The 16,808-nt window shown below is 41.8% G+C and overlaps 1 protein-coding gene across 2 annotated transcripts in view; it reads left to right on the forward strand.

The window, feature by feature from the left end:
* The window catches only part of SMPD3 (sphingomyelin phosphodiesterase 3), a 197,878-nt gene extending 183,322 nt beyond the window's left edge, over nt 1-14,556 (forward strand). For both annotated transcript variants that reach the window (XM_034425443.2, XM_034425445.3), the window contains 2 exons: nt 10,737-10,899; nt 13,338-14,556. In XM_034425443.2, the coding sequence (XP_034281334.1) occupies nt 10,737-10,899; nt 13,338-13,439 (265 nt within the window). In that variant the 3' untranslated portion in view covers nt 13,440-14,556. The remainder of the gene's footprint in view (nt 1-10,736; nt 10,900-13,337) is intronic.
* Nucleotides 14,557-16,808: the final 2,252 nt, after the last annotated feature.

The raw sequence follows: 16,808 nt of genomic DNA on the forward strand, positions 1-16,808 counted from the left end.
CCTTTCCTTTCCCCACTCCTCTGCACTCATTGGTCATCTTCCAAGTCACTCTACCCCTAATCTACTGCTCCAACTCAAAGGAATTTCCCCCTCCCATCCCATCTCCTAGGGGATATTATCTCCAGGGAAAATAAGTAGGTGAAAAGTCAAACGTCCCTTTCCAGACGCCTCCGCTTCTCCTTCTTATGTCAGCACTAGAGTAAATGCAGCTTGAAGTGCTGACATCTGGTTTTCTGTTTATATCCACTTTAAGAATTTTCTGTATTAAGGTTATGAATCCTATTCCAATATTTCTTTGTTCACAAGGAATTTATGAGATATGAGATCTCATCCTTCTCCCTGCTCACCATGGACCCCCATGGTTACGGCAAGGGGTGAAAGATGGTTATTTTTCAAAGATATTGAATAAAGCTAAAATGCTTTAACGGTTGGTTGCTTTAATTCAATGCCCTTCTATTGCATGTTGCATTTGTGCAACATTTCCTGAAGTGAGAACAATTCATCAGTGGAATAGGATGCCTCCTGGAGTTGTGGGTGCTCCATTATGGAGGTTTTCAAAAAAAAGATTGGACAACCATTTGTCCAGAATAGTATAAGCACTTCTCTCTTGGGCAGGGGGATGGACTAGAACAGGGGTCTGCAACCTTAAACACTCAAAGAGCCATTTGGACCCATTTCCTACAGAAAAGAAAACACCGGGAGTCACAAAACCCTTCCCGTGCCTGACTATTTTTTGAGCGGCCACAAAACTAGCATATGTAGTTGAATTAAACGTTCTGTTTTCTTCTTAAACTTTTCTTTTCTTGAATTTATCCATGGTTGGCCTACCGGTGGTTGAAAAACTCAATAAATCGCATGACGGAGAGTGTCGCACATTGGCGGTTGGGACACATATTTTGAGTGACAGGGAGCCACAGCAGAAGGGTGAAAGAGCTACATGCAGCTCTAGAGCCACAGGTCACTGACTATGAGTAAAATGCTACCAGTTCAGACCGGTTCAGCTGAACTGATAGCGATGGTGGTGGGTGGTTCAGAGAACCGGTAGCGATGGCAGCGCAAGGGTCTGCCCACCCACCCGGTCGTCATTACTTCCTGGTTTTAACCAGGAAGTAACCTGTTTTTTACCCCCTCCACATGTGCAGAAGGGTTTGCGCATGCACAGAGACTCTGTGCATGCATGTGATGTGTGTGTACTTCCAAAACGGTAGGGAAGATAAGTAGTTTTCACCCCGTTGCTGACCCCTGGATTAGAAGAACTCCAAGGTTTCTCCCAGCCCTATTTGTCTATGATTCTATTCTTTGAAAAACACAATTGTCCGCCCGACTTATTCCAGTCATCTTTATCTATTTTATTAACACAGTCCCAAAACCGGTGCTTCCAAAGTGTGCGTATTCAATCCTTAAAAGCAAACAAATTTGAGAATAAAGGATGAAAAATTAAAAGGGAATTAAAAGTAGAAGGATTAGATCTGATTAGGATGTTGGGTGAATTGGCCGATGTGAGCTTTTTTTTTTTTTTTTAATTTGATTTATATGCCGCCCTTCTCCGGAGACTCAGGGCGGCTTACAATGCGTTAAGCAATAGCCTTCATACTTTCGTATATTTATTCAAAGTCAGCTTATTGCCCCCACAAACTGGGTCCTCAATTTACCTACCTTAGAAAGGATGGAAGGCTGAGTCAACCTTGAGCCTGGCGAGATTCGAACCTGCAGTAATTGCAGGCAGCTGTTCTTAATAACAGGGTGCTTTAGACCACTGTACTACCAAGGCTCTTCTAGAAGAAGAGAGCCCAAGCTCTCTTCTTGAGAGCTTGGGCTCTCAAGCATGGTGGAAGATGGAACACGTGAAATTTACTTGACCTCTGATCAGCTTCTCATAGGAGAATGGAAGGAAGAGCTATGTTATCCTTTGCGTCAAACAATACAAAAGTCAACAAAGAAATTAGAGGTGAAACTGTTCAGTGGCTAATCTTGCCACTGAAGACAGAAGACTCCATTAAACTAGGTATCAATTTCCTACAATTATCTCATGAAATGAAAGGTCATTTGATTATTGTTTCATTACAGGTGGTGAGCTACCTATTTGTCAATTGTTATGATACTTCCCTACTATGAATATTTAGAGGTCCTCAAAATATGGACTCCAATTCTCCCAGGTCCTCAAATGGGGATGGGGGCTTGCTGAGAATTCCTGATAAAGATCTATGCATCTAGAGAGCAACAAGATAAATGTTAAGCAGCACAGAGTAGCGGATGAGCAGTCCAATTCATGTATTGTCAGGCATGGACAATCAGCACCACAATCAGCACCACAATTCAGATAACTTATTGCTTATGCCTTTACACAAGAATCTAGTCAACTAATGGTCAGCACAAAATTGTTCATTTTGTGCTGTCAGCGGAATTCAAGAGGACTTAAACAGTTTATGGGAACGTACGGATTCCAGGTTGATTCCTGTCTTCTTCTTCTTTTTTTTTTTTATTTCTCATAATCATGTCTTAAATGTACAGTCTCTTATCCATTATTAATCATACATATTCTCTTTTAACTTTCATATTAGTTCATTCTTCATCCTAAAAAATTTGAATATACTTGGGGTTGCTCTTCTACCATTCCATCTCCCTTATTTTACAACAATCCTTCTTCTCCTTCTCCTCTCTTTCCCTTCCCTCCCTTCTTCTATCCTCTTCTACTTTCTTCTTTCCTCCTCTCCTTCCCCTTTTCTCCTTCCCCTTCCTTTCCCCCTCCCCTTTTCCTCCCTTTCTAACCTTCTCTCCTACTCTTATTTCCCCTCCCTTTCTTCCTCTCCTTTTCCCTTTCTTCTGTTCCTCTCTCTCCTTCCTCTCTTCTCCCTTCCTATCTATCCCTCTACTCCTCTTTCCATTCTCTCTCCATTGTTGTATTCATTCTCAATTCAATATTTTCCAAAGTGGTATCTGAGCAATCCTGATTTTTTATTTATATACACTTTCTTTTCAAGTTCTTTTCTGTTTTACTGATTTCACACATATCATCATAAATGTACATTTATACAGTAACATTTTTCCTTTCCTCCCACTCCTGATTCCTGTCTTAACTCTGCCCTAGGTTCTGCCTGTCCTTCTCCTACTGAAGGCAGAAAGAGAAAGAGAGATGATAGAGAAATGATTGCAACATGTAAGAGTGCTTAGAAAGTTGGGGTTTAGAAAAAGTCTTCTGATGTAAGATATCCTGTAGGACAAATTCCTACAATGAGCATAACTCTCATCTATTTCTCAGCTTTTTATTTCATTTCCCCATTATGAAGTGTCTATAATTGGCTGGTCTTTCCGGAGAGGTCAATTCCATCAAAACCAAAATTATTCATTGACTCAAGCAATGAAAATTTCATTCTTTCACGCCCCCCCTCTGAGCAGATTGAAGAGTGGTCTGCCAAGACTACTACTGAAGACAATTAATTAAACAACGGTTTAGCCTGAACCATCTTGGTATCAAAATAAACTTCCTACTGGGCAATTAAAAATACCCATCTGTGAACCATTGCAAATTATTGATTCCACGAAACTTAAATTAACCAGAAATGGCAAGCAGGCATTAATATATTAGACCTCTAGAAATAAACGTCAGAACGTGTTAAGAAGAGATTTTACGTTTAAAAGCCTGATAAGGGATGAGTAATGGGAATAAATGGCAGCAATTATTTTCATGTGTTTCTAACTTTCTAGAAAAGGAACTGCAGACTTTCAAATGTTATGGAGGAAGTTTGCTTCTAAGAGGTGGAGAAACTGTCTCATTTTTCAGAGTATAGCCTAATTGATCATTTGGCTAACAACAATTCTCATGTCAAGCATATTTCTTCAGGAATAATCTTATCATCCACTCTACATCTTCACCAGGCTGTAAATCATCTCAGCCCTTGAAAACTATAATGCACTTACCCAACTGGTAGCACTACGTATAGCCTACTTAAGGCAGATGCCATCAAGTTAGGTCTGATGCTTGATGACCACATAGAGAAATGCCCACCAGCTCTGCTTGCTTCCAGTAAAGGCCATAACTTTCCCAAGAAAATTGCACTATTTTTTCTGCCCTTCTCTTGCTATTTAAAGGAGAGGGGGGGGAGAGGGAGAGAGAGAGAGAGAAGACCCTTCTATTGGGAAAGGTGGAAGGCAAAAGAAGAAGGGGATGGCAGAGGATGAGACAGTTAGATGGTGTCATTGATGAAATGAACATGAATTTGGCAGACAGTGGAGGCACAGCTTGGAGTGCTGTCGTTCATGGGGTTGTGAAGACTCAAACACAGCTGAACAACAACTAGAGATAGATAGAAAGATAGAAAGATAGAAAGATAGATAGATAGATAGATAGATAGATAGATAGATAGATAGATAGATAGAGTGAATTGTGGCCTGCCAGCAGCCAGCAGATCTGGCAGCAGATTCGGACAGTGAGGAGGTTGGGGAGGAACCTGGGCCAGTCCTGGAGTTTGGGGAAGGCTCTGATGAGGGATCTGTGTCAGAGGCAGAGAGGGGGCCAGGGCCATATGCCAGTTATCAGCTGCCTGTCAGACATCAGTGAGGCAGACAAACAGCTGGAGCCTGTTCCCAGTGTGCGCATGCACAGAGTTGCCAGATGCAAGGAACAGCTAAAGAACAAGGGCCAATTTGGGAGTAAAGCCACAGGTAGATGGTGAATGGCCCCTCCCAGAGGGAATAAAAGAGGAGCGAAAGGGGAGTGGAGTTTGCAGGAGACAATTAGTTCATTACTGCATTCTTGCCAAGTATTGTGGCGTCTCCAAGCCTGATAAAGGTCGGTAATTGTGAACTATCTTGAAAGACTGTGGGAGAGGAAAGACTTTGCTGGAGAGGAATTCACTGTAAATTAAATAAAAGGGGTTTATCGGGATGAGGATTCGGCTTCATGCTGCTGGGGATTCCTAGGTCAGAAGAGATAGATAGATGATAGATAGATAGATAGATAGATAGATAGATAGATAGATAGATAGATAGATAATTGTTTAATTCGATTTTATCCTGTTTTTAAATTTTGTATTTATGTATTTTACTGTTTGGCTGTTCACCGCCCTGAGTCCTTTGGAAGTAGGGCGGTATACAAATCAAAGAAAGAAAGAAAGAAAGAAAGAAAGAAAGAAAGAAAGAAAGAAAGAAAGAAAGAAAGAAAGAAAGAAAGAAAGAAAGAAAGAGGTGATAGATGATTGATAGATAGATAGATAGATAGATAGATAGATAGATAGATAGATAGATAGACAGACAGAGATGATACAGATAGATAGATTTAGATAGAGATACACATATACGTAGTAATAAAGATAAACAAGACTTCAGTCATGGAATGGTATGAGGGAATGGCCTTGGGAGACAGGAGGTAGAACAGCTCTGTAGGCAACAGTCAGCTCAGGGGCGATTGAGTCTGCAGAAGGAACAGGAGTGTACACAATATCTCAGAAGGAAACCTCCCTAGTATCTTGAACTGTTAAGGTGAATGAGGAAGGATAGACTTGCAGCCTTGCAAGATTCTGCAAATGTAACCTAAAGAAGAGAGTTAGCCCTTCTGAGTGTTCTTTTTGTCTGGACTATCTTGTAAGGCTGACAAAACCTCACTGTTGCAGCTACCAATTTGACTTTTTGCCCATACCCTGCAGATGCCCCTGACTTCAAGAGAGCCATCCGTCTTGATTCAATTTAGAATTGATGGGTTGGTTTCTCCTTTCAGGCCCCTGAATTCTTAGTGGCAATCTCCAAATCTTAAATTCAAAGGGCTCTCTCTTCCCCCCCCCTCTCTTTTATGCAATATCCATGTTTTAAGAGCTGTGCTTTAAGATCGGAAAGAGTCCCTGCTTTAACTTTTCTGATCTCTGTTGTCCCTGAAATATCCTTCTTCATCGTCTCTACTTTTCCAAAGTTTTTCTCCCTCGAGGGTAGCTTTTCTTCCCCAGCACATTGTACGTCTTTTTCTATTCTTGAATCTGAGAAAACAAAATGATCCATCACCCTCTCTGTCAACTGTCAGTTCATTAGCATGCCTGCCAGTTGACCTCACTTTGGTTTTTAATATTTCAAGTTTTTCCACTCTCCACTCTTACTTTCTTTAAATGTTTCTTCTCAATTATTATCTTCGCCTAACAGGTTGGTATCATCTGCACATTGCAGACGGTGACTGTTTCAGTCACCTCTTTTGATTTCAGCCCTCCTTTATTGCAATCCTGTCTTTACACTCTTTTTTTTTTTGTAAATTTTTATTATTTTTTCCAACATAAACATAAAAAAGAATTTTTTTTCAAAAACGAAGTCTTGGTCTGGTCACAAATGGGTACATTAATTTAACAAATGAGAACAAACAATTTTAACATACATTCCAACATCTTAATAAATCTTTCTATTATCTCATCATACATCCTAATCTCCTACTAAGGAAGAGCTCATTTTTATATTCAATTATAAATTCAATTATAAATCAAAATTCAATACCGCTTTATCTAATTTTTTTATCCCTTGCTCCTTTTAGCAACAACATTAAACACAAAAACAACCTATTCTATTAATCTATATATTTACCTTACAATTTTATCACCACAAATCTTAAATTCCAAATGTATACAACTCAAAACATCATTAAGGCAATATGCAGAACTAACAATAGTTGAATATGAATCACAGGATGACATGAAGAATTGGCAAAAACAGAACCTAAGAATTCTGAGCCCTTATTTAGTGAATCCAATAAAAGCTTAGGCATTAAAGATTTAGGAGTGACATGATAACTGTTTTCCGGTACCCGAGGGGCTGCCACAGAGAGGAGGGGGTCAACTTATAAGCACCTGACAAGGAGTAACAGGCGGAAGCTTATCAAAGAAAGATCCAACCAGTGAAATTCAATTTTTTTTACTACCGGTTCTGTGGGCGTGGCTTGATGAGCGTGGTGTGGCTTGGTGGGAGTGGCAGGGGAAGGATACTGCAAAATCTCTATTCCCACCACACTTCAGGGCAAGGATACTGCAAAATCCCCATTCCCACCCCACTCCAGGGCAAGGATACTGCAAAATCTCCATTCACTCCCCACTCCTGGGGAAAGGATATTGCAAAATCTCCATTCCCACCCTACTCTGGAGCCAGCCAGAGGTGATATTTGCCGGTTCTCTGAACTACCCAAAATTTCCACTACCGGTTCTCCAGAACCTATCAGAACCTGCTGGATTTCACCCCTGGATCCAACCTTGAACTAAGAAGAAATTTCCTGATCATGAGAACAATTAATCGGTGGAATGTCTTGCCTCCAAAATTTGTGGATGCTCCATCACTGGAGGTTTCCAAGAAGAGCTTGGACAATCATTTGTCAGGAATGGTATAGGGGGCTCCTCCTCAACCAGAGACTTGGACTAGAAGATCTCCAAGATCTCTTCCAAACCTGTTACTCTGTGTTCCATGTTCTAATTTCTTTGGTCAAACTGAGGTTACCTTACTATGATGGTGGTTTAACCTACATGATGTTCAACTATATCATTAGGCTTTTATTTTAATATCTATAATTTGGGGGGAAGGAGAGTTTTTATGATTGTTCTTCTATTTGGGCCCATTTGGATGGCAAGTGTTATACCTTGTAGAGATATTGGCAATTTTTAAGGTAAAGGCATATTAAGATCGTGTTAAAAAATACCATACTGCCTATTCTATCCTTGAATAGAATAGAGTAATAACTCTAAACAGGTGATAACATTAGGCTGCCCTCTAAATATGGGAGAAAAAATGTCAAACTTCCACAGATAGCTTTGAAAGGAAAGCTGCGGTCAAACAAAAGCCACAAGAAAATCCCATCCCTGATGGGGCCTGTGTTGAAAGAAAAGTTTCTTATTTTACAAGGACGCTTGCAATGGGAATTTGCAAGGTGAGAAGTGTAATTTGAAATCACCAAAGTGGAAACAAAGCACATTCAATTAAATCCTTTAGGATTAAGTGGATTTGAAGTGGATTAGAACCATGTAGGACACGAGTCTATAGGAAGGAATGAAATGGCAATGACACTCAAAAAGGACACCACTAAATATATGGTTGACCCATTGATGCCAGAACCGTATTTATTAGAATTAATGGTTATCTAGGCATCAGACTTTGTGTGTCTGTCTGTCTGTCTGTCTGTCTAGCTGTGTCTGTGCCTGTGCCTATGTGTGTTTGTGTGTGTGCATGTATTCACCACACTGCAAATTGTTCTTAGTTGCGAAGTCGTGTCCAACCCATCGTGACCCCATGGACAACGTCCCTCCAGGCCTTCCTGTCCTCTAGCATCCTCCGGAGTCCATTTAAGCTCATGCCGACTGCTTCAGGGACTCCATCCAGCCACCTCGTTCTCTGTTGTCCCTTTCTTCTTTTGCCCTCAATCCTTCCCAGCATCAGGCTCTTCTCCAGTGAGTCCTTCCTTCTCATTAGGTGGCCAAAGTATTTGAGTTTCCTCTTCAGGATCTGGCTTTCGAAAGGGCAGTCCGGGTTGATCTCCTCTAGGACTGACCGGTTGGATTGCCTTGCAGTCCGAGGGACTCGCAGGAGTCTTCTCCAGCACCAGAGTTCAAAGGCCTCAATTCTTTGGCGCTCGGCCTTTCTTATGGTCCAACTTTCACAGCCATACATTGCAACTGGGAAAACCATAGCCTTGACTATACACACTTTTGTTGGCAGGGTGATGTCTCTGCTTTCTGCTTTCTGCAAATTGGGGCTCCCTAATAAAGTTCTCATAGAATGAGATTGGTCAACTAACAGTCTTGCTAGTTACAATGGACATTGGGTCAAGTAAACCAGCAGGAAAATATTTACTTATTTCATTTTTTTCTTAAAAAAAAAATCAATTCATACAGCTGCCTATTTCACAGCCCTATTTTCCTTGAAGATAGAGCAGCTAGCCAATCAAGTGTTAACTATCCATACTACAACCAGGTGATATGACCCCTACATACCACTAGAGTCTTCTTTTCAATTTTGTTTTGTCTAAATTGAGCGGAAAATAAATGGGAAGCTGAGCTGCTGTCAAGGGCCAGCAAGTAGCATCTTCTTTATTCCAGTGTGTCCTCAGCTCAGAAAAGAGGTTGCCTGCTCCCTTCTCGGCCCCTGACCCTCCAAAATAGCAGGGAGCATTGGCGAAAGTGTAGCTGCTATAATGGTAATATTGGAAAAGTTGTTCCTGTTGAGAGTGCAGCTATTTGCTATGACACACAAAAAAAGATGTTGTACCCTAGAAAGAGTGCAGAGAAAAGGAACAAAGGGCCTGGGGCTACATAGTATGATGGTTAAGGGAGCTAGGTGGGTTCAGCTTAACAAAGAGGAAGATTGGGGTGGGGGGACATGATAACTGTTTTCCAGCACTTGAGGGGCTCTCACAGAAAAGTTGACTTATTCTCCAGAGCACCAGAGAGCGGGAGAAGGAGTGAGAACATTTTAAAGAGAAATCCAACCTAAAAGTGAGGAGAAATTCCCTGACAGCGAGAACAATTAATCAGTAGAACTGCTTGCTTCCTGGAGTTGTGGTTGCTCCATTACTGGAGTTTTCAAAAATAGACCAGACAACCATTTAACTGGGATGGTATAATAAAGTCTCCTGCCTGAAGCACGGCTTTGGACTAGAAGACCTCCAAAGTCCCTTTCAGCTCTATGAGTCTATGACTGATTCTGCTATTGATTCTATGATTGATTTTATTCTATGAGTCTATGATTGATTCTAGGAGTCTGTGATTCTATGATTCTATGACTGATTCTATTATTGATTCTATTATTGATTCTATGATTCTATGACTGATTCTATGATTGATTCTATGGCTAATTCTATGGCTGATTCTATGATTGATTCTATAATTCTATGACTATTCTATGATTGAGTCTATGCCTGATTCTATGATTGATTCTATGATTGATTCTATGATTGATTCTATGATTGATTCTATGATTGATTCTATGATTGATTCTATGATTGATTCTATGAGTGGGATTCAATGATTCAATGATTGATTCTATGACTGATTCTATGATTCTATGATTGATTATATAATTGATTCTGAATCTGTGATTCTATGACTATTCTATGACGGATTCTATGACTGATTCTATGACTGATTCTATTATTGATTTTATGATTGATTCTATGACTGATTCTATGATTGATTCTATGGCTGATTCTATGGCTGATTCTATGATTGATTCTATAATTCTATGACTATTCTATGATTGAGTCTATGCCTGATTCTATGATTGATTCTATGATTGATTCTATGATTAATTCTATGAGTGGGATTCAATGATTCTATGATTGATTCTATGACTGATTCTATGATTGATTCTATGATTGATTCTATGATTGATTCTATGATTCTATGATTGATTATATAATTGATTCTGAATCTGTGATTCTATGACTATTCTATGATGGATTCTATGACTGATTCTATGACTGATTCTATGACTGATTCTATGATTTATATGATTCTATGATTGATTATATAATTGATTCTATGAGTCTGTGATTCTATGATTCTATGATTGATTCTATGACTAATTCTATGATTCCATTGTGACTTTGCCCAAACAAGGGTTGCTGCATGTTCATCCTTCCCAACCAATGGGTGATTTCATTCCCCTTCTTAAAAGCTTCTTGCCCTTCCGTGTGCTGGGAAGCTGCTTGCTTTATGAGCCAAACTGTGATGGATGAGACTGAGCTAGGACTGAGCTGACCTAAAACCTCTGTTGTCTTTGCAAACCAGGACGATGGAAAGCGAAGATGGACGGAAAGCCTTCCTTGTGTTTCCCACCAGTAAGAGCCAGGCCTCGAGCCAGAAAGGGAGGAAGGGGGCTCTGAAAGGCAACGGGAGGAGGATTGACTACCTGCTCTACAGCAAGGAAGGACTCTACCTGGAGTGGAAAACAGTAAGTTGCTTTTAATGACATTTAAAGCTAAAAATTTCAGGTCTGCTGTAAGGAAAAGTGCTTCAGGATACAAGTCCCTTCCCATCAGGAATACCAAGTAAGAAATTTGCATTCTAATGGAAGGGAGGATCTGATCTTTCCAAACGGACAGATATTGCACGATGTGCCCTGAATTCAAGGAAAGATCTCAATTTAATTATCCATTAGGCTTTATTTCATCCCCAATGTTTCTGCTGCAGATTTTATTTATTTATTTTTATTTTATTTATTTGTTTAAATTTCTATACTGCCCTTCTCCAACATAGGACTCAGGGCGGTGAACAGCCAAAGTAAAAAACAGTACATACAAAATTTAAAAACAGTATTAAAATAAATTAAATATTTTGGCCGTAAATTAAAACAACCCAATTTAAAATCAATTTAAAATTAACTCAAGCCAGCCCAGCTAGTTGAAATAAATGGGTTTTCAGGGCCCGACGAAAAATCCGGAGGTCTGTTATTGTACGTATCTCTGGGGGGAGGTTGTTCCAGAGGGTGGGCGCCGCCACAGAGAAGGCTCTCCCCCGGGGGTCACCAGCCGACATTGTCTGGCGGATGGCACCCTGAGGAGGCCCACTCTGTGCGAGCGTACTGGCCGGTGGGAGGCTATTGGTGGCAGAAGGCGGTCTCGTAGATACCCCGGTCCTAAGCCATGGAGCGCTTTAAAGGAGGTCGCCAACACCTTGAAGTGCACCCGGAAGACCACCGGGAGCCAGTGCAGCTCGCGCAGGAGAGGTGTTACATGGGAGCGCCTCATCGCCCCCATAATCCCCCGCGCGGCCGCGTTCTGGACCAGCTGGAGCCTCCGGGTGCACCCCAGGGGGAGCCCCATGTAGAGAGCGTTGCAGTAGTCCAGGCGGGAAGTGACGAGTGCCTGAGTGACTGTGCGTAGGGAGTCCCGATCTAGAAAGGGGTGCAACTGGCGTATCAGGCGGACCTGATAAAAAGCCCCCCTGGCCACGGCCATCAAATGATCTTCTAACGACAGCCGTGAGTCCAGGAGGACGCCCAAGTTATGAGCCCTCTCCGTGGGGGCGAGTGATTCGCCCCCAATAGCCAGCGATGGCGTCAGCTGGCTATATCGGGACGCCGGAAGCGACAGCCACTCGGATTTTAGCTAACAACAACTAGCCCTATTGAAATCTGTGCAGAAAAGCACATTTTGAAAAGAGTGATACATTTAAATGCATGTATATGGATGGGCGTGTGTATGTGTGTGAGTATATTGCTATAAAGCAGGTATATATAGCATATTCTGAATTCCAGAATCTGGGGACAAACATGAATGTGAATAGTTTTGGAAGCATCCACCGATCCACGTACTTATGTACAAAGAAAGCTAATTGATGTTGTTTCATTCTCTTTTTCCTCTCTTCAGACCCACCTCCCTTCCACTTCTTCACTAAGTTGTTGTGCAGATGAGCTGGGACATATATTTGTGGTCCTTGAAGTTTTTTGTTTGGAAGGCAAATGCAATGTAGGGTCCTTGGTGTTTTCTAACCTTGGTGGTTTTCTTGCATGCATTTCATTACCCAACTAGGTAACATCATCACTGCTAGAAGGGAGTCTGGCTCGCTCTCTTTTTATATACAGTAGCTTGCCCTGAAAGTGTGTGTGTGTGTATGCATGTATGTATTTCTCTTTAGCCAGGTTCTTCCTACGTAAACCAAGATTTTTATGCAGCCCTAGTTCAGTGAAATCCCAATCCACTAGTTTCTAGGCTTTTTTTCCAGCAGCCAGCAAGCTCCCTGCTGCCCATTGGGAGACTAAGGAGACTAAGATAGATCTATTTCGGACTTATAAGCCCTCATCAGTTAGCCACACCTTCATCCCATGTATCCTCCCTGTAAAGGTACAGTATATATATATATATATATATATATGCAAGTTTTGGTGTATTCGGGTCTTTTCCTGTGTAAGATTGAGAGTATCTTGGCGACGTTTCGACGAGGTCCCACTCGTCATCTTCAGGCTGGTGCCTTCAGCTTTGTGCCTGTGCGAGCAAAACGTCGCCAAGATACTCTCAATCTTACACAGAAAAAGACGCGAATATATGAAAACTTGATGATGTTACCTAGTTGGGTAACAAAACATCTGCAAGAAAACAACCTATTTCAGAGAACACAAGGACCCCACAGTCCTCCTCCTCCTCCCTCCCCCGCCACAAACCCCACTCCCTTCTACCACTGATGATATTCCTTACTTTGTTAATGAAACGTCTGCAAGAAAAAAATGACCAAGCTGATTTGTAGGAGGAGGCTTCCCATTCAGCCAGACGACATTCAATGGCTTGTTAGACTCAACAAGAGGGAGCCTCAGAGCCCCTGAAGATTACTAAGACCTTTGCTTGCTCTTTCTAAAATATAAAAACCCCGTTTCTTTTGTCATTCCCTTTGCAGGAAGTAGAAGAATTCAGTTTTATTACCCAATTGGCAGGACTGACGGATCACCTGCCTGTTGCCATGCGTCTCGTGGTGTCAACTGGAGAAGAAGATTCTTAATCAAGGAAGGAAAAGTTTTGTCACTTTTTCCTCAAGAACGTAGCAGAGGGAACTTCCACGTTTTGTGACCAAGACGCAAGAGTGGTCTTTTCTGGTGCCCCCACCCCCCCACCATGCCTCTAAACCCCTCAGGACGGATCAGGCTGGTTTCCAATTGATTTTTTCTATGTTCAAAACCCACTTTGGAGGCTGTCGGGAAAAAAAGGAAACACAGAGGCGGATGTGAACCTAATGTGGGGAGTTGGATGAGGTGAAGGTCAACTCTATTGAACAAGTGTCACAAGTTGCCCCAGCAACCAGGCAGGCCTATATTTCTATACTTTCACTGTGGACTTAAAAGAAACCAAGATAGAAGTCCCCATTCCTTTGAATCAGTGCCATTCTTACTTAATCTACGAACACCCACATCCGCACATATGCCCACCCACATATATATCTATATATAGAGATAGAAATATATATAGGTATATACGGATATATAGCACAATTTAGTTTATAATCTGCCTGTGTTTGTGCTGCTCCAGAAGTGAATTGTTGCTTTATTTCTTTAGATATCCTTAAAATGCTAACTCTTTCTTTCTTTCTTTCTTTTCTTTCTTTCTCTTTCTTTCTTTCTTTTTTCCTTCCATCCTTCCTTCCTTCCTTCCTTTCTTTTTCTTTTTCTTTCTTTCCTTCTTTCCTTCCCCTTTCTTTCTTTCTTTCTTTCTTTCTTTCTTTCTTTCTTTCTTTCTTTCTTTCTTTCTTTCCCTCTCTCTCTCTCACAATTTTTTTTTAGCCTTGTAAAGTTGTAGCAGCATGCCTGGATTGGAATTTTTACATTGCATGGCATCCCTTTGAAATGAAATGGTTGTAAAGGTGACCAGTGAGGTTGGAGGGTGGATGGGTGGGGGAAAATTTACCACCCCAACGATGACTCAAAATCAAAAGAGGCCAAGTGAAAGCATTTTTAGAGAAAGCGAAGCCCCATTCGGGGTTCATTGATGGACACTAAGAGGCAACCAGGTCAGTTCAGTATGGGCCTTGGATGAATGAAAAATGCAGAATGCCAATTAAATGTCTTCATACCATTCCTACTTTTAAGAAGATTATACCAACAAGGACCGATTGATTCATGAGACTCATGGAAGTGGCCCTGGTTTCTTTGAAGAGGGTCCCCAAAAGATTGCAAGAGAGAGGATTAGAGAGAAGTCTTTCTGAACTGATAGACTTAACTTCTGACCTGAGGTCACTCTCATCCCAGAGATCCTTTTAAATTGAGGGGAGCAGATCTGAGACTTCATCTATGGAATTCCAGGGGTCATCCCTTGACCAAGAAGCTCCACTAATAATGGACATTGTCCAATGTTCCTACATCTCACCTCAAAAACTGAATAGCGCTCTCATAAAACAGAGAACCAATGGGTCAGGAGAAAGCTAGCTCAGCCTTTCTCCCGGACATGTTCATTTTTTAAGCATAGGACAGGGGTCGGCAACCTTAAACACTCAAAGAGCCACAAAGGTCCTAATCGGAAGCCCCCCGTTCAATTCTGGAGCTGACCGCAAGTCCCGTTTCCCCACCATAGAGTCTCCTCCTAGTGGGGCATCCTTTTTCCTCTACCTGTCCTAACCGAAAGCCCTATCAATTGTGGAGCCGACCGGTGACAGGGAGCTGCAGGAGAGGGATGAAAGAGCCACATGCGGCTCCAGAGCCACAGGTTGCTGACCCCTGGCATAAATGGTGAGAAAACTGAGATTTTAAAAAATAATAATTATAATGGCCACCTTCTGTACGAAGCAATATTTCCAGGGTAAACTACACCATTAGATTCTGCAAAGCAGATTGATATGGATTACTACATCCATAGCATAGACTCCTATCCAGCTCCTAATAAGGTCAAGAGGAAGGAATTCTGGATAAGATAGAACAGAGTTTCACCACCTTGGTGACTTGAGGAAGTCTGGACTTCAACTTCCAGAATTCCCCAGCGTTACTGGCTGGGGAATTCTGGAAGTTGAAGTCCAGACATCTTCAAGTCACCAAGGTGGAGAAACCCTGAGGTAGAATGAGGTTATAAGGCCAACACCATCAAACTGAGACATTCATCATCATCTTTTCATTTAACGACCCCCATAATCCCTTGCGGGGTGGAGTCTGGGCAACTGAATGGAGCTAGCGGAGTGTTTTAATGGCCGGATGCCTTTCCTGTCGCCAATGCAGAGTTTTGTTCGGCAGATATATTTTCAGAGTGCCCAGAGAGAGAAATATCTGTCTCTATAGCTAGAATCGAACTCCCAGCCTCCTGATTGTGAGGCGAGAGCTCCAACCTCTAGGCCACCGCACCACTCTTAAGGTACTGCTGTGATACAGTAATTGATTCCTCTGGTATTTTATCAATATTATCAGAGCAATAGGAGATCCCACTTGAGAAAAGGCAACCAAGTGCTGTAAAATGGAGTATAGTTTTGATTCCGATGAGGAGAATCAAAAGTCAAGGCAAACTTCAAAGCAAAGCAGGTAGGTTTTTCCTGTTGGAACTTCACAAGTTCTACCTATACTGCAAGACAAGAATAAGGAAAAAGGGTTGAGTCAAAGATTTGACACCTATTTTGGGAGGAGACCAGAGGTGGGTTTCAGCAGGTTCTGACCAGTTCTGGAGAACCGGTAGTGGAAATTTGGAGTAGTTCGGAGAACCGGTAGTAAAATTTCTGAGTGGCCCCGCCCCCATCTATTCTCTGCCTCCCAAGTCCCAGTTGATCGGGAGGAAATGGGGATTTTGCAGTAACCTTGCCCTGGAGTGGGGTGGGAATGGAGATTTTACAGTATCCTTCCCTGCCACATCTACCAAGCCATGCCATGCCCACCAAGCCACACCCACCAAGCCATGCCACACCCACCAAGCCACACCCACAGAACTGGTAGTAAAAAAATTTGAAACCCCTCTCTGGAGGACACATAACTGAAGAGCTTTTGAGTAAGAAAGCAGAGCACAGAGTAGAAATCCCTGACTACTAATTAAGCAATTAGCAGCCTACAGTAGTAACATATTAGTACAACAGATTTCTGATGTTACAGGAATCACTCTCCCCTGTGAGTCTGTTTTCCACTGGGCAATGCTAACTTGTACCACCACCATTCGTGGGAGTTGAAGCCCACAAGTCTTAAAGGTGCCAAGTTTGGAGATCCCTGTTCTAAATGGATACAACATAGGATTGCTTTGCAGACTTCAAGCAAGCAAGCTAGAACTGAGGACATATAAGATCCTCATTTCTAGGGACTATGCAAAGGAGAGGGGAAAAAATGTTTGCAATTCAAGAGCTCTTCCAACACTGAGAACCTTTCTCAGGTTCTTTCTTTATCTGGACATTCTGACTCACATGAGGAAATGCAAC

This window comes from Pantherophis guttatus, chromosome 11, assembly GCF_059756535.1.
Source record: "Pantherophis guttatus breed Tessera chromosome 11, ASM5975653v1, whole genome shotgun sequence".
Taxonomy (NCBI): domain Eukaryota; kingdom Metazoa; phylum Chordata; class Lepidosauria; order Squamata; family Colubridae; genus Pantherophis; species Pantherophis guttatus.